Source organism: Rhinatrema bivittatum, chromosome 3 (genome assembly GCF_901001135.1).
Source record: "Rhinatrema bivittatum chromosome 3, aRhiBiv1.1, whole genome shotgun sequence".
NCBI classification, from domain to species: Eukaryota; Metazoa; Chordata; class Amphibia; order Gymnophiona; family Rhinatrematidae; genus Rhinatrema; species Rhinatrema bivittatum.
This window is the reverse complement of record NC_042617.1, coordinates 123,374,745-123,397,403: the sequence shown is the minus strand read 5'-3', so window position 1 is coordinate 123,397,403 and position 22,659 is coordinate 123,374,745. Positions and strand designations below refer to the sequence as shown.

Genomic DNA, 22,659 nt, shown 5'->3' with positions numbered 1-22,659 from the left:
TATGATCTGAGGCTCGACATCTTTAGCCATGCTAAGTCTTTTCACTACAATAGCTATTGCAGATACCCTGTAGCCGTGTCAAAGGAGTCATAAATTAACCAAATCATATTTCACACAATCTAGTATTTGGCAAGATTTCATTGAAAGGTTGTTCTTTGTCAGACAACTTTTTCAATCATTTTTTTAAGTTTCTCTGTTATTATAGAGATACTGGATCATTTGTATCTGATGTGCACCGATTCTCACTTGATATACTCTTTCCCAAGAATTCATAGATCTATATTTGGTGGTGAATTGGAGTAAGATTTTGTCTTTTTAGCTTTTTTTCCAATGTAGATTCCACAATAATGGAATCATGAGGAAGCTGTACTCATGTCCTGGACATTTTTATATCCTGTATTTCACATCAATATTTTTTGCTACCAGTGGTCCAAAGACCACTGGTCTAACGGAGGTTGGATGAATCTTAGGACTCCTTGTAAGTCACTTACTTCTGCATCCTCTTCTAAGCTGAATGGTATTGCTTCTGACATCTTCAAAAAATCTGGGTATGAAGAATCTTCCGGTGGTGTTAAACTCCAGGGCTGTTCTGATGATGGATCTGGTGATGGCACATCTGATTGTATTAATAGGGAGTCATGTGAACTACATGAATCGTCAAATATAGTATGTGTACATGAAGCCGTTTCTGATATATGCTTCTATTTTCCTCTCTTCTTAAAAGAAAAAGATGGGAGTTTTAATTGTAGGTGCTCTTGCAATTTCTCTAGTATGAGTTGAGTTGAAGATTTGGTTGATTAGGCACTTGCTTCATGTGTGTATTTATTAAATCTGCCCATAATCTCTGAATGAAGGCATGACATTTCTGTACAGGCTGCTGTGGTAGGATTTCTAGATTTATTTTTGTTGATTCTGTGTGAGGCTCCACTGTATGAGGTTAAGTCATATTCATGTTTCTGTATGTTCTCTTTTTTGTATGCTTTTTTCCTACTTTAATATCTGAGAAAGAACTTGATAATGAAGATCTACTTTGTGGCGCGAAAGCACATCAGTGGAGAGGTTTTGGCTCTGAATTGGAACATTTTTCCTGTGCTTGCAATTGTCTGTACGAATGCTTTGCTCCTGGTGAATCTCAGCAACCATATACTGTATCTATTGTTCTGTGCCGAATTCTTTCAGCACTGGCGACTCATAGCTCTGATGTTTCGATTCGGAATCTATACTGTGCCTCTTTTGAAGATGGTTCTCAGCTCCAATTGACTCAGCAATCTGCCTCTTAGGCATAGGTGCGCCTCCGCTTTTGGCATCACTTATTACTCCCAGTTTCCCTGGCATGGAGTTGTTTTTGAACTGTTTTTTGATTTACTCTGTTTCAATGAGCTTAGGTGCTTATATTTATAAACTAGCATTCTTGGTGATATACATCCATAGGTGCCACAGCTAGAAGAATCATGATTTGGTTCCAAGATTTCAGACAAAGGGAATATAAATCTAATACAGACATTTTTGTGTCCATATTGCTGACATTTTTTGAATGGGTTTCTTTCTTCTCCATAGACATACTGAAATTTTGCAGTCATGCTGAAAGAGAGACTATGTCCAACTGTTTGCTGTAAAGGACAAAATAAATGACTCGCACATAGGGATGCTAGCGAAGAAAGGCCTGCACGTGCTCAGAAAGCAAAGCTGAACTTTCTGAGAAAACAACCTGACTTGGCACAGTCAGATGATATCACCCAACTTGTGTGGCAGTTTGCTATGCTTGTCCACTGAGAAAGATCACTACATGAAGTAGTACTTAAAATGCAATGCAGGCTGGTCCAGTGGAAGAGCCATTGGGAGGACCTGGGTTCAGGTCTTCTGTTCCCAGACTGGCTGGTGCTGGGGATACTGCAGAGGCAGCATTAACAGGCTCTGAGAGAAGCAAGTCTCCACTATTGATCAACAGTGATACCTACTGGTTAGAATTGGAATTCACACATACCAGGATCTAATGGGAGATGTGGTTTTGGTCCCTTGACTGAGAATTGATGCAATGGCAAGGGGATGGGGGGGGGACGGGACGGACGGACGACAAGAGGGCATGTAATAAGGAAAAAACACTTGGTAGTTATGAATTAAAACTCATGGTGCCGTAACCTCCCACCCACCAAAAAAAAAATAAAAATGCAGTGCAAATATAAACTACAAATACATCTTTTTATAAGATGAATGTAAGTTACAGGAAGAATACCAACCACATCATCAATCTTGAGAATACTGCGCACAGTTTCTGTAGCTAGTGTCAGAGCACTGACAGATACCAATAAGGGTTGCACCACTAGCTCCTCCAGAATGTTAGAAATTCCACCCTAGAAAACAGAAGCATTAGGTTATCCCCTAGCCTTTTAGTACATTTTCTTTAATTTTATATAGCAACTGTTCCCTAATTGCCACTTTATAAAAACACAGAAGGCATTTTCATAATTATAGTTATAAAGCACTGTTAATGTACACAGACCCACGGGTATCTGTGCATTCTTCAAATGTATTTATAAAGATAGGATAAAGTAGGACAACTGATAGCACATATACTGCAAGTATAAAATCTTATCTACTAGTGTGATTTTCTCTTCACTATATATTCCAGGCCACACCACGACATTTTCCTTTAACGTTAATGCATCTATGATTGCTTGTTTGATCATAACAAATTAAAATTTCTAAGGTCCAGCATCCTCTTTTCTGGTGTGCTGCATAGCTCCTCACACTGGGGCAGGCTAGGTTGCTATTGGCTAGCCTGGAGGGACAGGGAAGGTGTCGCCACCCACAGCTGTAGGCAGCTCAGTCTTCAGTGTATTAATCGGTTAACGATTTATATTTTTGTAGTTATGGTGTTTAAAATATATTTTTTAAATCATTAGCCAAATTGAGCAACTTAGGGGAGGTCATTGTTTTTCAAACATACCTGGGAGGAAAACCACTTCTATTTTATATCTTTTTTCACTGTAGGTCCTTTGAAATGGCAGCTTTCTTTACATTCTCACTCCTGTTGTAAATATGGTTCTGGCATGCATAGTATGCCACTGACTTATACTTAAAAAGACCTCATTACATACCACTGTCAACATGCTACCAGGTCTCCCCCCCTACCCAACACTGGGCCACCAAAGAAAAACATACCTGCAAAGCATCCCTTCCGAACCACAGGCTGATCTCTGCAGTGCCTTGCTGGCTTGTTTTTTTTAATTGTTCCCATCTGACCAGATGGGCAAAATTTAAAGGCACCATAGCTGCTCAAAGGCAAACCCCCCCCCCCCCCCCAAACAATATAGGATGACATTGTAACATAGAAATAACAGCAGAAAAGGACCAAAGGGTTCATCCAGTTTGTTCAGCAAGCTTATGGTAGTATCTGCCACGCCATGCAGGTTACCCCCATGTTTCTCTTAAGGATAGCAACTAAGGTTGGTAACATCGGATGTTTTAAGTCCATGTCGGATAAATAAGAACACATTACACCAAATATTGTGTTTTTATGAACAGTTTGTTTGTTTTATCAATATATATATATGAATGGATGTAGTGAGAATGGATGTGCACAATGTATGTAAGTCATTATTTAAAGGCAAGTTTTGCCATTATTTTCCAACTTCTTCCAAAGTTTTGCCTTCAAATAATGACTTATATGGGATAAATATTAGAAGTTGAAAGAGAAGAGTGGTTTGATTTCAAGGTTGACAACAGGGAAACGTTTGTAAGCAGTTTGAAAATAACGGCAAGATCAACCTTTTAATAATACCACTCACAAGGATAAATATTAGAAGTTGGAAGGTTGGTAACATCAGATGTTTTAAGTTCAAGTCGGATAAATAAGAACACATTACACAAATATTGTGTTTGTATGAGCAGTTTGCTGTTTTTGGAGATCATTGTTTGTTTTATCATTTTATATATATGTGAATGGAAGTGGTGTGAATGGATGTGCACAATGTATGTTATGGAGAAGTTGTATATGTGATAATTTTTTATATTTTAGTGACAATAATGTTTCATAAGATTACAAATTTTATGTATTAATGCCACTTAGTTTACAATATATATAGTGTCAATAAATATTGAAAAGAAAATTTTCGTTCCTGTAGGTACCACGGATCAGTCCAGACTCCTGGGTTTTGCCTCCCTTTCAGCAGATGGAGACAAAGTTTTGACACTCTGCTTTATATGCCAAGGTGCCACCCACAGTCTGCCAGTATTACTCAGTGTCAAAGCAGAATGGTTCAAAACCAAACTATATACAGGAATCATAAACTCAAACCGGATCACTAACCCCCAACTGTGAACCAACTCCATTAACCAGGATAAATAAGATTGATCTGCAGACTCGAAGGAAAACAAATACTGAATGAGCAGACTCTCCATTACCTCAATGCGCTAAGCGGGCGGGACTCTGGACTGATCCGTGGTACTACAGGAACGAAAATTATCAATTAAGAACCAATTTTCTTTTCCCTGTACATACCCGGATCAGACCAGACTCCTGGGATGTACCAGAGCTTTTCTTACCTGGGATGGGATCCGGAGAGGCCTGCTCTCAACACACCTACTCCAAAATTTCCGGCACCCGGAGCCTGGACACCCAGCCTGCAATGCCTCGCAAAGGTATGCAAGTATTTCCAGGTAGCCGCTCTGCAAATCTCCTGTGGTGAAATCTGTTGACATTCCGCCCAGGAAGCCGCCTGAGAACGTGTAGAATGCACCCGAAGCCCCACTGGTAAAGGCCTACCATGTAGCAAATACGCGGAATTTATCGCCTCCTTCAGCCACCGGGTTATCGTGGTTTTAGACACCATATTACCTCTTTTTGGACAGCTCTAGAGTACAAAGAGGTGATCCAAGACCTGAAAACTGTTGGTAACTTCCAGATAACACAGCAGAGCCCTGCGAACATCCAACTTCCTTAGGTCCCTAGAGAGCAGATCCGACCTGTCCAGATCGAAAAAGGACGGGAGCTCCACCGATTGATTCAAATGAAAGGAAGAAACTACCTTTAGAAGAAAGGAAGGAACCGTTCGCAAGGACACCAGAATCTGAAATTCTTAAGAAGGGCTCCCTGCATGACAATGCCTGAAGCTCGGACACTCTACAAGCAGAGGAAATCGCCACTAGAAACACCACTTTCAACGTTGCCCTTTTCAAAGGCTCAAAGGGCGCCGCACACAAAGCCGTAAAATCCGCATGAACGTTGTCAACCCCGGCTATGTGGGATGCCACTATGCTGAGTAGGTTCTGCGTCACCCAGCTGATTAACAGGTGACCTTCCACTGCTACTGGCTGGCTCTTGGTTCCTCCCTGGCGATTGATGTAAGCCACCGTGGACACATTGTCCGACAGCACCCTGACCGACTTCCCCTTGATAAGCGGGAGGAAGGCCTGCAATGCCAGCCATACCGCCCTGGTCTCCAGACGATTGATTGACCATCGAGACTCCTCTGGAGACCACTGCCCCTGCACTGATTTCCGCAGACAAACTGCTCCCTAACCAGAAAGGCTGGCATCCGTGGTGATCACCATCCATTCCGGTACAACCAAGGGAACGCCCCGGCTCAAATTGTCCAAGAGCAGCCACCAATCCAGACTGGACCGTGCGGACTCAGTCAGCGGCAGGAGCCGATGGAATTGTTCGGAAACCGGATTCCAGCGGGAAAGCAATGCAGATTGCAAAGGCCGCATGTGAGCGAAGGCCCATGGAACCAATTCCAGAGTCTAAGTCATGGAACCTAGAATCTGCAAGTAATCCTTCGGAGGATGCTTGGACAGGAATACCCTCACCTGTCCTTGCAATTTGACAATGATGTCAGATGTTAGGAAAACTCTCCCTTTTCAGGTGTCGAACAAAGCCCCCCAAAATTCTAATGATTGGGAGGGGATTAGATGACTTTTGGCCATGTTGACCACCCAGCCGAGCGCATTCAATAATTGCAGTACACGCTGGATCACTGCCTGGCAAAGCGCTTCTGACTTCGCCCTAATAGCCAATCGTCCAAGTACGGGTGCACCAACAATCCTTCTCTGCGTAATTGCGCTGCCACCACCACCATTATCTTGGTGAATGTCCTGGGGGCTGTAGCAAGGCCGAAGGGCAGAGCTTGACCATAATGTCTCCATGCGGAAGTGGGGTATCCGAAGACATCTGTTGACCCACTTTAAATCAAGGATGGGCCAGAAAGACCCCTCTTTTTTTGGCACGATGAAGTAAATGGAGTAACAGTCCTTTCGTTGTGCTGAGGAACAGGAACAATTGCGCAGAGATTGAGAAGCCGCTGTAATGTCTGCCTTACCGCTCGACGCTTTGTGGCATACCCGCATGGTGAGATCAGAAACCGATGGTGGGGTCGGCGTGCAAAATCAAGCGTAGCCGTGTTTTATCACAGATAGAACCCACTGGTCCGATGTGATTTTGGTCCATTCCTTGTAAAACAGAGACAGTCTTGCCCCCTACCACTGGAACCGAGGAATGGACCGGCTGCCCATTATAGTGAAGATTTACCGCCTTGGGTAGACTGGGAGGTACCAGGTCTACTGAAACGTCGCCCACGAAAGGGCTGAGACCATGACTGCTGCTTGCCAGCATTCTGCTGAAAGGAAGACGTGGGCGTTCAGGCGCTCGAGATCTTCGACCCCCACGAAAGCGGGACCTAGAAGAAAAAGATCTTTTTGACCTTGGTCTGTCTTCTGGTGGCCGATGAACCTTATTCTCGCCCAAGGACTGAATCATGTCTTCCAGCTCCTTTCCAAACAGCAGCTTGCCCTTAGAAAGGCAGGGAACCCAACTGGGATTTGGAAGAAACATCCGCAGACCAGTTTCATAACCACAATAATCTACATGCCGAGACAGCGGAGACCATGGACCGAACGGACATCCATAAAAGGTCATCCGCACTATAAGCTACCACCGCGTCGAGGCGCCCTGCCTGAAGAGCTTCTCCCTCAGAGATTCGTTGGCCTGTAACTGTTGCACCCAGCGGAGCCCTGCTCCCAAAGCAAAATTACTACACATCGCTGCTCTGACTCCCAGCACAGAGACCTCAAAGATCTTCTTAAGCTGCAGTTCCAGCTTCTGATCCTGCAGATCCTTGAGGGCCGTGGTCCCCGTGACTGGTATAGTAGTCTTTTTTTGTGACCGTGGACAATGCTGCATCCACCTTTGGAACTCGAAGAATCTCCAAAGCCTCCTCTGGCAGAATATAAAGCTTGTCTATTGCCTTTGTGACCTTCAACCCCAAATCTTGGGTGTCCCATTCTCTGAATAGCAGGTCCGTAGCCGAGAAATGGAAAGGGAAAGACGAAGGAGGACCCCTCAGGCCCAAAAACACAGGGTCCATAGATCCTAAGCGAGACTCTTCCTGAGGCGCCTCTATCCCCAATTCCCCCAAAATGGCAGGAATGAGGGGGTCCAAGATCCTCTTTTCGGAACAGGCAGACCACTTTAGGGTCAACTCCCGAGCAGCACTCTTTGCTGGTTCCCCTTGCCCTCCACCCCCCTCGGGGGCTGGGCTGGTAGGTCCTGACCATCCGGGTCTCTGTGTTTGAGGACGTGTCCGAATCAACCTGTGGTGCTATAGTCCTTAAGGGGCGCTTTGTTTTTGAGGACCCCCCCCCCCCATGTCCCTCAGACCGGGGTCGCTTTTTGGCCTTAGAGAGTGGTGCACAGAAATTCACCGTGTTAACAGACTGCTTTTTACTGGCCTTCCTGGCCCTAAAGGCCTTATGCATTAATAAAATAAAGTCTGAAGAAAACGAAGATGAAGATCCATCAGAATCCGTCCCCGTATCATCCCCTGTGCATTTGAATCTGAAAATCACAGGAGATTTAGGCCACGGAGCAGGCTGTTGGGGAGACAGCGGGGGCGGGAGATTCCCCTCCCCCATCGCAAATTGAGTCGCCACGGTGAAGGAGCCTAAAATGGCGCTGGTTCCCGCACTCAGCGGGAACGGCCTGGAGGAAGGAGCCAGCAGGTCTCCAAATGCGAGCGACACCGACCTCCCACGAAGAACAACCCCCCCTGGTGGCCTCGGAGGTTCTCTCGCCTCCAGGGATGCAGACTGAACACAGCCCATCTCTCGGGAGGCGCACGCGCGACTGGAGCTGCAAGCTCGGCACGACGCTCTGCGTGGCATGAGAGAGCCAGGAAAAGGAAACATTTTTTTTTCTTTTAAACAGCAAAACGACGGCAATAAAATATCAAACGCTCCCTGACCGCCACGGCAGAGAAGGAAAAGGAGAGCCCAGGGAAGAACGAAAAAACAAAACTGGTTAGCCAAAAAAAAAACCGCTCCCCCCCCGTCCCGTTCGTAGGTCCTGGTCCTGCTGGGGTGAGTGATCCGGACTCCCCGGTATCACCCCAAGCTCTGCTGCACTGTGGTAAAAGAAGGGTCCTCGACCTTTAGCCGCAGCTGCCTCACACATCAGGGGGGGATGGTCCCCTCAGGACCTGCCAAGCCCCTGGGAAGCTGAAGGATGCTCTCCTTCTGAGTCTGGTTTTGTTTTGTTTTTTTTAATGTAAATTAACTTAAAAGAAAACCTGAATAAACTACTGTCTTCTTTTTTTTCCTTTATACGATCGAGGTCCTCACCCAACAGCAGTTTCCCCTGAAAGGGCAGATTACAGAGCTGCAATTTTGATGACAGATCCGTTGACTAGTTGCGTAGCCACAAGTGTCGTCTGGACACCACCACCGACACCATAGCGCGGGCCGTGGTTCTCACCAGGTCATACAAGGCATCCGCGCCATAGACAACCCCTGCCTCCAGGCGGGCCGCCTGGACTGGGGAAAGAGTCCCGGTGGCCAACTGCTCCTCTGGCTTCTGGGCCCAACACAAACAGGCCCGCTGCATCACCCTTGCACATACTGCCGCCGCAGGCCGAGCCCCAGGACCTCAAAAGCTCGTTTGAGATGCACTACCAACTTCCAATCCTGAACATCCTTCAGAGTGGAAGCTCCAGCCACTGGAATAGTGGTCTTCTTAGTGACTGCTGAAACAGCCACATCCACCTTTGGGAGCTTGAGAACGTAGAGATGGTCCTGCAGAAGCGGACAAAGCTTGGACATCGCTCTGCCAACTCGCAGACTCGAGTTGGGGGAATCCCACTCTCGGTTGATCAATTTCTGGATTTTCTTTGGAATTAGGAAAGTGCTGGGGGGTCTCCGTAGGCCATCCAGAACCGAATTAACCCCTTCCGCATCTGAATCCTCCAGGGTAAGCTTAATCCCCAGCTCCTCCAACACCTGAGGTATAAGCGGGCGAAGCTCCTCTCTCTTGAAAAGCCGGATCACCCGCAGATCAATCGCCTTCAGCCTCCGGACCCTTCAAGGGCCCCTGTTCAATTTTAGAGTCCCCTGGGTCTAGAGGGGGACCCCCAATCGGGTCCCCATCCTGATCGGCCTCCGAAGAGACCTCATCCTCCTACTTAGATTCGTCCGAATCTTCTGAGTTCTAGCCATACCTCGGGAGGCAGAGTTTGTGGGTCCACGGAACCTTTAGGGGTGACCTTCCCCCGCTTTGCCGAACCCGTCGGGCCTTCTGTGACACCACACTTACCTGCGCCTAGCCAAGAAGGCCTCGTGCAGTAAAAGTACGAATTCGGGCGAAAACCCCCCTCCCCCCCGGGGTCCCCGAACGGTGCTTGGGGCTGCTAGGGCCTGAGACATCTGGACCTTTTTCCCTAGGTCGATCCATGGGAGACAGGAGCAGCGGCGGGGAGACAGGAGCAGCAGCAGCAGCGGCGGGGGGGGGGGGGGACGGACCCCCCCCCCCCCCCGGGGAAGAAGCCCCCCTATCCGGCTCTGCTTCTGTGGTCATAGCCACTCCCCTCCTGTGATCCCAGCACCACCACCGCAGTTCGCGAATGCCTCCGCGGCTTTGCTTGCCTTTCAGACCCCCCCCCCCTTCCCAGCACACTCCGTGCAGAGGAGGTGGTCATTCAGACAGACTGACAGGCTACCACAGGCCCTGCAGGTCTCTCTGAGCTGCCTGTTTGTTATAACAAGCACCAAGAGACAAAGCAAGGCAAAATAAAAATCCAAACAGGCAATCCTATGCTTGCCGCACTTCCACGTGGCCCTGATTGTGGCCCTGAAGAGGGCGTACTGCCCCGAGAATTTCCCACCGGCGCAGTGAATAGGCCGCTGCTGCGACTGAAAGCCGCACGGCTCATTCGGGAGTACAGCCAGCCCCCACCGGAGTGAATCTGTCCCGACCAGGATCACTCCGAATGATCCCCCGATCCGCCCACTTACTGCCCGGCCTGCACCCGACGATCTCGCCAAGGATTTCAGCCAGCCAGGCCGCCCAGCCTGCCAGGCCACACAGCCTGCCACATGCTTCTGCTATTGCATTCAGCCTACTAGGCCGCACAACCTGCTTAGATGCGGCTGTTGCAAAAAAAAAAAAAAACCAGCTGCCGGTGATTTTTTTTTTTTTTTTTTACAATAAATGTTGAAAGGCCCAGACACACAGGAAAGCACAAAATAAAAGTAAGGGTACTTCCCTCTCCTGGGCAGGCGGCGGGGCTTCGGGCCCCCCGAGGGAACCAGACCACTGGCTGTCAGGGGTCCAAGGCTGAAGCTGGCCAGGGGCATCCAATCCCCCATTCGCCTGGCTTAACTCAAGGGATGACCCTTCTTGCAGGAGCCTGTCACCTCGGGGAGCAATTTTCCTTAAAATATCCAGTTAGGACTGCAGGGTTAGCACCTCTACCATCTGCTGGAGGTAGAGAAATACTGAGGAACTGCAGGTGGCACTCTAGTATTTGTGGCAGTGCCCAAAGTTTTGTTCTCTACCTCAGTCTGCTGGTACGGATGAATAAAACCCGCTTGTCTGGACTGATCTGGGTATGTTCAGGAAATATATATTTATGTTAATTGAGAGTTGTGTGTAAATCCACCTGGTTATTTTTTTTTTGATTGGCCTTTACAGATTTTCTGATCTGGGTACGTACAAGGAATTACTGTTTTCTAAAATGACCCATGCTCTTGGCTCTGATCTACCTTAATGACTGAGTAGAAGTCTTCAGTGTGATTTTAAGTGTCAGCAAGCTACAGAAATGTTACATAAGTTTAAAAATTGTTGGTAGATTCTCTTGATCTTTGAAATCATCATCATGCTTTTTAAAGACAAATTACCAAATTGCAAATCTAATTTCTTAACAGTCGTTGGCAGATGTTACCTTTCGCACATTAATGCCAGCAGTTTTCTCTCCTTGGGCATGCCTGTTTCTCAGTTCCGTTACAGTGGAAATAGGGTTAAGGCCTGCATTTTCTGCCAGAGTAGAAGGAATGATTTCAAGGGCATCCCCAAAGGCCCGGACACAGTAGGAGTCCATACCACTCAATGTACGTGAGTATTCATTCAAACGAAGGGCCAGTTCTATTTCTGGAGCACCACCGCCTGCAATCAGAGCTCTGAAATTCAAAACATGTGGAAAAAGAGCTGGCTGAATACAAAATGGTTTTTGGAAGGAAAACATGTTCAGTACAAAATTGTGTTATTCTATACTATGATATACCTTTTTTTCACTAAGCAGCGAATGACACACAGAGCATCGTGAATGGAACGCTCAGCTTCTTCGATCACTAGTTTGTTGGATCCACGAACCACAATAGTAACAGTTTTTCCAGGGTTTGTACAGCCTGTGATCTATGGCACAGAAATACTACAATCAGACTATGAAAGACAAGAGTTTGCTACTTAATGACTGGCAGAATGCAACCTTACCTTCACCAGCTTGCCAGAACCATTTAAGCTGACCTCCTCTGCCAGCTCAGCAGATCCCAACATATCAGGTGTGAACTGCTCAATATGTGCAATTGGTTTGGTTCCGATTGTCTGAAAAATATTAATATACTTTATATCAATTGCTGGCAATAGATCATTCTGATTTTTCAAAATGAGACTAGAAACATAAGAGCAGAATACAACATATACCACAGTTAAACTGCAGAATTTAAAATAGAACAGTACAGAAAAAAATCTTTCAGCTTTTATGTGGTTTAAAACTGCAAGAATTAAGAACAAGTGTTCCTAATAATATATACATACACATATACACATGCATGCAATTAGTGTCTCAATGTTCTATTAAATCTAACATGTATAATGAAGATGTAGCAGTTTTTTTTTTACCCAGTTTCCTCCTGGATCTTTAGGCTTCTCTCTCAAATCGGAGTCACAGCTGAGATCTGACTGTATGAACCTATCTACCTAGGGAGTTGACCCCCTTATTTTATGGTTTCCTCCCCTTACTTAGTCCAGCCAATGCAGTGAACCCTCAAATCATGAGCCTTATTTCTGGCTAAAAGTTGTTGCGATTGCCTCTGCAGCATCCCTAGCCCATCTGGGGAGCGTAAGACCTGAGCTAGGAATCAAACCCAATCCTCTGTATGGCAATGCACAGCACCAACACCGAACCACCAGGCTGGCCCCAAATTTTTCCACACTAAAATATAAGTTAAAGAAGAAAAGAATCAATTTTTCTTGAGTTCTTTATTTTCACAAAACTGGATATTTAATTCCATTTTTATGGAAAAAAAAATGCAAGTACACAAAACATTCAAGTACCCAGCTGTGGATATGAAAAGTGAGATAAAACTATAAAATGAATGCATGGTCTTACCTTACAGATAAATTCAATATCTTCTCTTTCAATATCTTTGATCACCATGATCTTCATTTTATTCAGAAAATGCAAAGCCAGATCACTGAGGGCATCCCTAGAAAAAATTGCAAGGCAACACTGAACACACAGATCTGAACCCAATTAACAAGAGAGATTATCTTATTTTTGTGTGCTCCTTGTTTTTATCACAGACACAAAATGGAGAAATTACTTACCTGATAATTTTGTTTTCCTTAGTGTAGACAGATGGACTCAGGACCAATGGGTTATGCTCCCCTGCCAGCAGATGGGGACAGAGTTAGATTTCAAATCTGACATCACCTCAGATACACCCCTGAAGTGACCTCAGGCCTTCAATATTCTCTTCAAAAGCCACTGTGGACATACTATTGAAAAAAACTTGATTTAAAATATGATTAAAAACAGATAATCATAATTGTACTCAACCAATTATAAACATTGAACCCCAGTAAGAATATAGATGTCCTGATCTAGGGATTAGATGACGGCTTACTCGTAATCTCTTAGAATCGATATCCACTCCACAGGTGAATCCTTGGCACCGTTCTTGGGTAGCCATGGGCAGGATGCCAAGTCCATCTGTCTACACTAAGGAATATAAAATTATCAGGAAGGTAATTTCTCCATTTCCTAGCATGTAGCCAGGTGGACTCAGGACCAATGGGATGTACAAAAGCTACTCCCGATCGGGGTGGGAGGCTGCTCATGGTCCGGTTAACACCACCCTTGCAAAGGCTGAATCCTCTTGGGTCTGTACATCTGTACGTCTGTACATCCGGGAAACTACAGACTGGGTAGCCTGACTTCAGTGCCAGGAAAAATAGTGGAAAGTGTTCTAAACAAACATATAGAAAGACATGGTTTAATGGAACAAAGTCAGCATGGCTTTACCCAGGGCAAGTCTTGCCTCACAAATCTGCTTCACTTTTTTGAAGGAGTTAATAAACATGTGGATAAAGGTGAACCGGTAGATACAGTATACCTGGATTTTCAGAAGGCGTTTGACAAAGTTCCTCATGAGAGGCTTCTAGGAAAAGTAAAAAGTCATGGGATAGGTGGCGATGTCCTTTTGTGGATTGCAAACTGGCTAAAAGACAGGAAACAGAGAGTAGGATTAAATGGGCAATTTTCTCAGTGGAAGGGAGTGGACAGTGGAGTGCCTCAGGGATCTGTATTGGGACCCTTACTTTTCAATATATTTATAAATGATCTGGAAAGAAATACGACGAGTGAGAATCAAATTTGCAGATGACACAAAATTGTTCAGAGTAGTTAAATCACAAGCAGATTGTGATAAATTGCAGGAAGCCCTTGTGAGACTGGAAAATTGGGCATCCAAATGGCAGATGAAATTTAATGTGGATAAGTGCAAGGTGATGCATATAGGGAAAAATAACCCATGCTATAATTACACAATGTTGGGTTCCATATTAGGTGCTACAACCCAAGAAAGAGATCTAGGTGTCATAGTGGATAACACATTGAAATCATCGGTACAGTGTGCTGCAGCAGTCAAAAAAGCAAACAGAATGTTGGGAATTATTAGAAAGGGAATGGTGAATAAAACGGAAAATGTCATAATGCCTCTGTATCGCTCCATGGTGAGACCGCACCTTGAATACTGTGTACAATTCTGGTCGCCACATCTCAAAAAAGATATAATTGCGATGGAGAAGGTACAGAGAAAGGCTACCAAAATGATAAGGGGAATGGAACAACTCCCCTATGAGGAAAGACTAAAGAGGTTAGGACTTTTCAGCTTGCAGAAGAGACGACTGAGGGGGGATATGATAGAGGTGTTTAAAATCATGAGAGGTCTAGAACGGGTAGATGTGAATCGGTTATTTACTCTTTCGGATAGTAGAAAGACTAGGGGGCACTCCATGAAGTTAGCATGGGGCACATTTAAAACTAATCGGAGAAAGTTCTTTTTTACTCAACACACAATTAAACTCTGGAATTTGTTGCCAGAGGATGTGGTTAGTGCAGTTAATATAGCTTTGTTTAAAAAAGGATTGGATAAGTTCTTGGAGGAGAAGTCCATTACCTGCTATTAAGTTCACTTAGAGAATAGTCACTGCCATTAGCAATGGTTACATGGAATAGACTTAGTTTTTGGGTACTTGCCAGGTTCTTATGGCCTGGATTGGCCACTGTTGGAAACAGGATGCTGGGCTTGATGGACCCTTGGTCTGACCCAGTATGGCATTTTTCTTATGTTCTTATCCAGGCGATAGAACCTGGAGAAGGTATGTAAGGAGGACCATGTCGCCACTCAGCAGATATCGACAGGAGACAGCAGTCTAGCTTCTGCCCATGAGACCACCTGAGCTCTAGTGGAATGAGCATTAACCTGAAAAGGTAATTGCTTTCCTGCCTCTACATAGGCTCCCGTGACACCTCCTTATGGCAAGCTATGGCAGCCCACAAAGCTGGTACGCCCAGCTTCCTTCCACCGTGAAGGACAAACAGGCAGTCCGTCTTTCGGACCAGTTCTGAAACTTCCAGATATCACACCCAAGTCTACTGACATCCAAGTAACGGAGGAGGTGTTATTCTTCTGCATCATTGAGCTTATCTAGAGATGGCAACAAAATGGACTGATTCAAATGAAACTCCGAGATTACCTTGGATAAGAAGGATGGAACAATACGAAGCTCTAACGCTCCTGGAGTCATCCGGAGGAATGGTTCCTGACACGACAATACCTATAATTCAGAGATGCGACATGCTGAGCATATAGCCACCAGGAACACCGTTTACAAAGTTAATAAACGCAAGGAAAGACTGTGCAGCGGCTGAAAGGAGGGCCCTGCCAAAAATTCTAACACTAGATTAAGATTCCACAAAGGAACCGGCCACGTCCAGATAGGCTGACAGGCAGGTTCCGTTCACCTCGCCCCTGAAACAGGAAAGCGCTGCTACCTGGACCTTCAAGGAGATAAGGGTCAAACCTTTATTCAAGCCATCCTGCAAAAATTCCAGAATTAGTGGGATTTTGACCGCCCAAGGGGGGACACAGCGTTCCTCGCATCAGGCCTCAAATACTCTCCAGACCCGTATGATTGAATTGTAATTTCTTTACTGTCTATTTATTTGTATTGTAAACCGCTGTGAAGGCTTGCTGAGACAATGGTATATAAATGATAATAAACCTTAAACATATGCTAGGGAGGTGGAGAACTTCCGAGCGTGGAGTAAGGTGGCAATTACTGCCACAGAATATCCTCGTTTCATCAGAAGATCCCACTCAAGGGCCAGACTGTAAGACAGAATCGAGTTGAATCCTTGTGAAGGACCGGGCCCTGCTGTAGCAGGTCCCTGTACAGTGGGAGGCACAGGGGGGTCTCCACCAGGAGACTCCGCACACACAGAATCAGGGAACCTTCGCATTGTGAGATGTGGCCAGCAGGTCGATGGATGGGAGACTCCAGTGATCTATCAGCTGAAAGGCTATTACAATTAATTGCCTCATTGCTTTCAAATGCAAGATACATCTGCCTGATAATTATACTGAGTGAATAAATACCTTTCCTACTCTACTACGGTTTTTGTGCCTGTAGATGATTCATCTGATCTGACACACCTCTGTATTATTTGGAATTCTCTGTTGGTGTGTCTTGCTTTCCACTTGTCTGGTGGTTTTCCACCAGAAAACCTGTCTTCAAGGTAAGCAGCTGCAAGGAAAGAGTACGCAGCAGTAGAAGAGTCAGACCAACCAAAAACTTAAAATCCCACAGAGGCACCAGAAGCCGCAATGGGGAGTGAAGATGTTTAACTCCCTGCAAGAAACAAGACACATCTGGATGGGAGGACAAGGTCCTCCAATGGCTCTTCCCCTATAACAAGCTGCGACTTGAATCTTCAAAGTGCTAAGGGTCAAACCCTTAAGCAAGTCATCCTGTAAAAATTCCAAAATCAAAGGAATATCTACCTTGAGCGGATAAGTACCTTGCTCAGAATACCAGGCCTCAAGACCCTCCAAACTAACCTAGGCTAGAGAAGTCCAAAGAAAAGTAGAAATTGCAGCAGGTGAAAAACTCCGCTTCAACAGCCAAGCCATTTCAAAGGGCCAAACCGTAAGAATTGCCCCAGATCCTCTTGCAGAATGAGCCCCTGATGTAAAGGTCTGTTCGAGACAGTAGCCTGAGAGGGCTGGCCACCATTCCAGAAGTCCACTTCTGGAGTGCAAACCAGAAGGGAAAGAAACAAGAAGCCTTGCATAGGGTGACCAAAATAGGAACTTTCTTCTGCCTTCTCAAGGAGTCAGTCCCTGCCACTCCGAAGGTCTTCAATAACAGAGACCAAACTTGGCAAATTATCTCTAAAAAGGAAAGAGTAGAGTTCGATTTGGCTCCAAAGGTGGGTAAAATGTTCCCCATCACCGGGACCGTCATCGGTATCATTTTGATTCATCTGCATTTAGTCAGGCCGCATTGTACCAGACGGGGGATCACTTGGAACACACAGACCAACCTTAGTAGGCACTGGCGATTCAGAAGACCAGCCCTGTAGAAACGTCTACTAACCCTGGAAGAATTCTACCCAGAAAAAGAAAGTCGGTCCATTCCAGGCCTAGCCCCACAGGCTCAAACATGGTGTCCTGAGAGCTAGTGGCTCGTGATGACTCAGTCCATGGATCAACCAAAAGGAGGTGATATCCTCATCGCGTTACCTTCCGTCCCAGTCCCCACAGACTGCAGAGATAGACCACGCCCGGCAAAATCAGAAGGGGGTAAATCACCCAGAGCGTTCAAGCAGCGCTGACACAGGCCTAAAGAAAGCTGTGGCTGAATGACCCTGAAGTGCCACGCAGCACAATAGATAAGTGTTTAGGCTTCCTCGCCACGGGCACCATAGTTATAAGCAAGCTTAACTGTGAAAGCTCGTGCCTGGAATATGTGCACATAAAACCTGTGCCCAAAATGGGCACCCAAAAAGTGTGCATACACATGTACATGCATGAATATGCGCCTAGGCCACACACCCAACTAGGCGCCCAATCTGGGTGCCCAGTAAACCAAGGCACCTAAGCAGAACGCACAAATGGTTGTACGGGGCACACGCCAAGCAGCCCACAGCACAAAAAATGGGTGCAAGAGCCTCGCGATCTATCATGCACTCAGAAAGGAAGAAGCCTGCGAGCGGGGCCTAGCCACATGGCTGCTCAACCACCATGCCTGGACTGTTTCCTCTGCTCACAGAACTCTCCAGAGACGTGAGCGGGCTAGCCTATGATTTTTTCTCTCTCTCTTTTTTTTTTTAATAAGAAAATTATTCACCTGAACCCAGCACTCCGTGGCTGAGAGTAGCAACAGGTCCCCGCTACGGGAGAAAAGAGCTAAACCCTCATCTCTCAGCCTGCAACCACTAAACGCACTTTAGGTCCAGGCCCCTCAAGGCTACCAGACTGAAGCACTCTACTTAGGGAGGGCCCCACATGGTATCTCTCAAAAGGCAAATGGTGCTATAGCCATTTCATCCCAAAAAAAGATGTCAAAGTTGGGTGCACAACTGGGTACGCAGGAGTGCACAGATTCCCGCAGTAAAAAAAAAAAAAAAAAAAGCGCAAAATCAATTTGTGGCCTATTGTGCACCAAAGGAAAAAACCTGGAAGCGAGGCCTAGCCAAACAGTTACTTACCTGCCCTGCCTGCACTACCTCCTCACCTCAACGAACTCCCCAGAGATATGAGCGATACAGGCAAACGTCGAAGTTATAGACTCTTTCTCCTGTTTTCCTCTCGCTGTTACATTTTCCTTTTTTTTGTTTTTTAGGTAGCCAGCTTTCCCTGGCTGAGAGAAAAAAACAGGACCTGGCTACGGTGGGGGGAGGGCTAAAGCCTAGACTATCTCTCTGCTTGCAACCGCTATTGGATTTCTGCTCCACGGCAGTCAAGGCTATTGGACTAAGGGCACTCTACTTAGGGAGGGAATCGCACGATATCACCTCAGGAGGCAAGCAGTGCTATACAGATGTCTTGACTTTCTAAAATCTCCTTTCGATTCATTCTTCATCATTTTTTTTTTTACTCACAGGCAATCCCCCGAAGGGAAATGTATGTCCACCATCTTCCGGAGATGGAGAATACTGGCAGGCGGATGTCAGAGCAGGACTATATGGCTGTGACGTCAGCTTTAGCTCCATTTCCATCTGCTGGCAAAGGTGCCTAACCCACTCATTGGGACTGACCTACCCGAACGCGAAGGAAGCAAAGACTGTCACCTCATTCATTCAGCAAACTCTTCAAACAGTAGGCTTCATTATATTTTCAAAAACTAAACCTGGATTTAACTCAGTTGAACTTCATAGGGACCTCACTGGACATTATGAAAATAAGTTTTTGAATCATGGAAAGTAATACAAGTTCAAACTATCAAGTAGCAAGGTATACGTTAAAGGAGAGGAACTGCTAGCCTTTACCAAGAGACATGCAAAACATGAAATGTGACAGTTCTTCAGAGAATACTCTTCACTGTAATTCATTTTCTGGGCAAAGAAAATTTGGCAGACTCCTTAAGTTGCTGCCTTCAACCACATGAATGGTCAGATGTCAGCACAGTAAAAATTCTTTTTTTTAGCAAGAGTGATTCTTATTGGCCATTTCAAATATAGCTCTTTTGGCACCACAACCTAGCAGCTGCTCTACCTATCTACTCAGAAATTTTCCCAGACTTGATCACCCAACACAAGGAGTCCCTTTCTACACCCCAGCCTTCCATCTCTCGCACTTACAGCTTGGATATTGAAGGAACATTAATCCAGGCTAGAAGCCTTCCTTCAGAAATACAGAAAGTTATTCTAGCATCAATAAAACCTTCTATAAGAAAACAAACATTTTAAATGCAAGTTTTTTCCATCTGATGTACAACATAAAATGAGGATCCATTCTTCTGTCCAGTTTCCCTCAATCTTCAATACTTGTTATGTTTACGATTCTGAACTGAAGATATTTGATGCTTATACTAAACGTTGGAGGACCTCCCAGTATCTTTTTGGTGGCTAAACTCATGAAAAGCCTGCATTACTTGCATCCTCCAATAAAAAATCAACCTACACTGTGGATTTTGAAGTTGTCCTGGCTCAGCTTATGAAACTATCTTTTTTTAAAGCCTTTAGTAACAGCAGACCTAAAATATCTTTTTTGGAAAGTATTTTTAATAGTAGTGGCTTTGGCATCTCAAGTGAATGAGTTACACAAATTTTCAAGAACAGGGTATTACTAAGGACATTCAAAGCTTCTACCTACAGTGGTCTCAATTTAATTTAAATCACTTATACTACCTTCTTTTCCCTCCCAAATCATATTCTAAATAGACGAACAAACACTTCATATCCTAGACTGCAGAAGAGCAGCTTTATTTAGAAAGTCATCTCAGCTGTTTTATTTAATCCAGTAAACAAGGAGACTCAGTCACTAAACAAACTGTCCACATAGTTATCAGACTGCATTTTGTTCTGCTACACTAAATCAGAGCTCCAAATTCACAAAGTGAAGGCACATCAAGTTCGAGCCACTTCAACTTTACCAACATTATCTTCACTCCACTTCTAACGAAGAAATCTGCAAAGCAGATACTTAAACATATATAGAAACATAGAAATGACGGCAGAAGAAGACCAAACGGCCCATCCAGTCTGCCCAGCAAGCTTTCACACTTTTTTTGTTCTCATATTTATCTGTTACTCTTGGCCCTTATTAGCAACGTTTTGGTTCTAGTTACCTTCCACCCCCGCCATTGATGTAGAGAGTAGTGCTGGAGCTGCATCTAAGTGAAGTATCTAGCTTAACTGGTTAGGGGTAGTAACTGCCGCAATAAGCAAGCTACTCCCACGCTTATTGGTTTACCCAGCCTGTGCAATTCAGTCCTTGTTGGCTGTTGTCTGAATATAAATCTTTTCTTCATTCCCCCTGCCGTTGAAGCAGTGAGCTGCACTGGATATGTATTCCAAGTGAAGTATCAGGCTTAATTGATTCGGGGTAGTAACCACCGTAACAAGCAAGCTACACCCATGCTTGTTTACCCAGACTAATTAATTCAGTCCTTTTTGGTTATTGTCTGAATATAAATCCTCTTTTCTTCATCCCCCCTGCCATTTCCTTTCTACTGTCATGTTTCCATGTTCCTAAATTAGAAATGGCTTCTTTAAAGTTTATCTACCAGGCAACCAAGGTTTTAAGATAATAAATATTGAGCACACATGTGGCGTAACTATTTTGCCAATACATTTGTACATACCTGAGAATGGATTTCTGAATGAGTAGTACATTGCAACCAGCTTTCTTAATCTGTTTAACCAAGTTTAGGATATAGGCTCTCTCTTCACGCAGTACTCTGTCCATTTGAGCATAATCCGAAACGACAATTTGATTATCCATCTGCAACAAAAGAACCCAAATAATAAAATAAAGCAGGTCAAGTTGAAGAAGAGATCTCTCTCGAAACTGGCAGTGTATGAATTTGCTGCCAAATGCTATTGTTGAGCTCAATGTACTAATGATAATAGAAAAAAAAAAGGAAAAATATTCTCAAAAGATCACCTGATTTTGCACAGCTTTCTTGAAATTATGAATGAGATCTCTACATTTCCTTATATCTTGATTACAAAAACATTCTCTCTGGTCTCTCCAAGTCCTAAATCTCATCTCTGCAATGCCCAGAACATTCCTAGCCATCTCCTCACACATTATAACGGGAAATTACTTCTTACCTGATAAATTCCTTTCCTCGAATACAGTGGAGTCAATCCAGGCAAGATAAATGGGTTATGCAAGTCAACCAGCAGAAGGTGACAGATCACCAGGCTCCTGATTTCACCTCTTATATACATACATCTGTTCTGACATAGCCTGCCAGTATTCCTGTAAACAAGCTAAACTGTGGGCAATTTCAATATTAAAAAAAAAACAAAACTTTTTTTTTTAAACTTTTGTTTAGGAGTGGTAACCAATGAACTTCCAGAAGGAAAGTAGAAAACAAAGGAAGAATTTTCAAACAGTAAATAAAACATGACTCACCTGCAACGAAGTATAAGGAGAAATTACTACTTACCTAATAATTTCCTTTTCTTTAATAAGGACAGGTGGATCATGCACGTCATCCAGTCAGACCAATCCAGGCAAGAAAAATGGGACGTACCCAAGCTGCTCCCTAATAGGGCAGGACACTGCATGAACCCCTCACACCATCACCGAAGCAAAGATGGCTTCCTTTCTAGCCCTGACATTCAATCGGTAAATGCTTAGTAGATGTATGCAAAGACAACCAAGTCACCACTTATAGATCTCTAAAGGAGAAACCAACCACAATTCTGCCCATGAAGTTGCTTGCGCCCTTGTGGAATAAACTCATACCTGCTTCGGCAAAGGAGCACCAGAATCCACATAAATTGCGGTAATTGTCTCTTTAATCCAATGTGCCACTATAAATAAGAAACTGCTTCAATTCTCCAAGTTACACCACATAAAACAAAGATGATCGGAATGCCTGAATGCGCTAGAAAACTTAAGATATCATAACATATCTCCTCAAGTCTAAGGAACACAGGAGTGCATAGTCTTCAGAATGTGCTCATTTGCTAAATGAAGGCCAATTCAAATGGACTTCTGAAAGCACTTACGGTAGGAAAGAGGGAAACCGTACAAATCTGGATCTTTTCTTACATAACCAATAAAAAAGGCTCCCTATTAAAAAGTGCGTGCAATTCAGATACTCTTCAAGCCGAACAAATAGCAACCAGAAAGACAATCTTTAATGTGAGCAGTTGCAAGAAAACAGTCTTAAGGGGAGCAAATTGTGATTCTGCCAAAAAGGACAAATCCAGATTCAGATTCCAAGGCAGGACCAGAATCCAGAGTGGAGGTCGAAAATGCTTTATGCCCCTCAAGAACCAAGAAACATATGAATGAGAAGCCAGTGTCTACCTTGAATACAACCTCTATAGTAAGAGAGCTGCCATGTGTTTTTTTTTAAATTTA

The 22,659-nt window shown here is 44.6% G+C and overlaps 1 protein-coding gene across 1 annotated transcript in view; it reads right to left on the bottom strand.

Annotated features, from left to right (window-relative positions):
- The window catches only part of CCT4 (chaperonin containing TCP1 subunit 4), a 100,903-nt gene that overhangs the window by 10,629 nt on the left and 67,615 nt on the right, over positions 1 to 22,659 (bottom strand). The window contains exons 8-13 of the mRNA XM_029593695.1: positions 20,921 to 21,060; positions 12,657 to 12,753; positions 11,759 to 11,869; positions 11,550 to 11,680; positions 11,211 to 11,445; positions 2,238 to 2,351 (exon numbers count right to left, since the gene is read on the bottom strand). Of these exons, the coding sequence (XP_029449555.1) occupies positions 2,238 to 2,351; positions 11,211 to 11,445; positions 11,550 to 11,680; positions 11,759 to 11,869; positions 12,657 to 12,753; positions 20,921 to 21,060 (828 nt within the window). The remainder of the gene's footprint in view (positions 1 to 2,237; positions 2,352 to 11,210; positions 11,446 to 11,549; positions 11,681 to 11,758; positions 11,870 to 12,656; positions 12,754 to 20,920; positions 21,061 to 22,659) is intronic.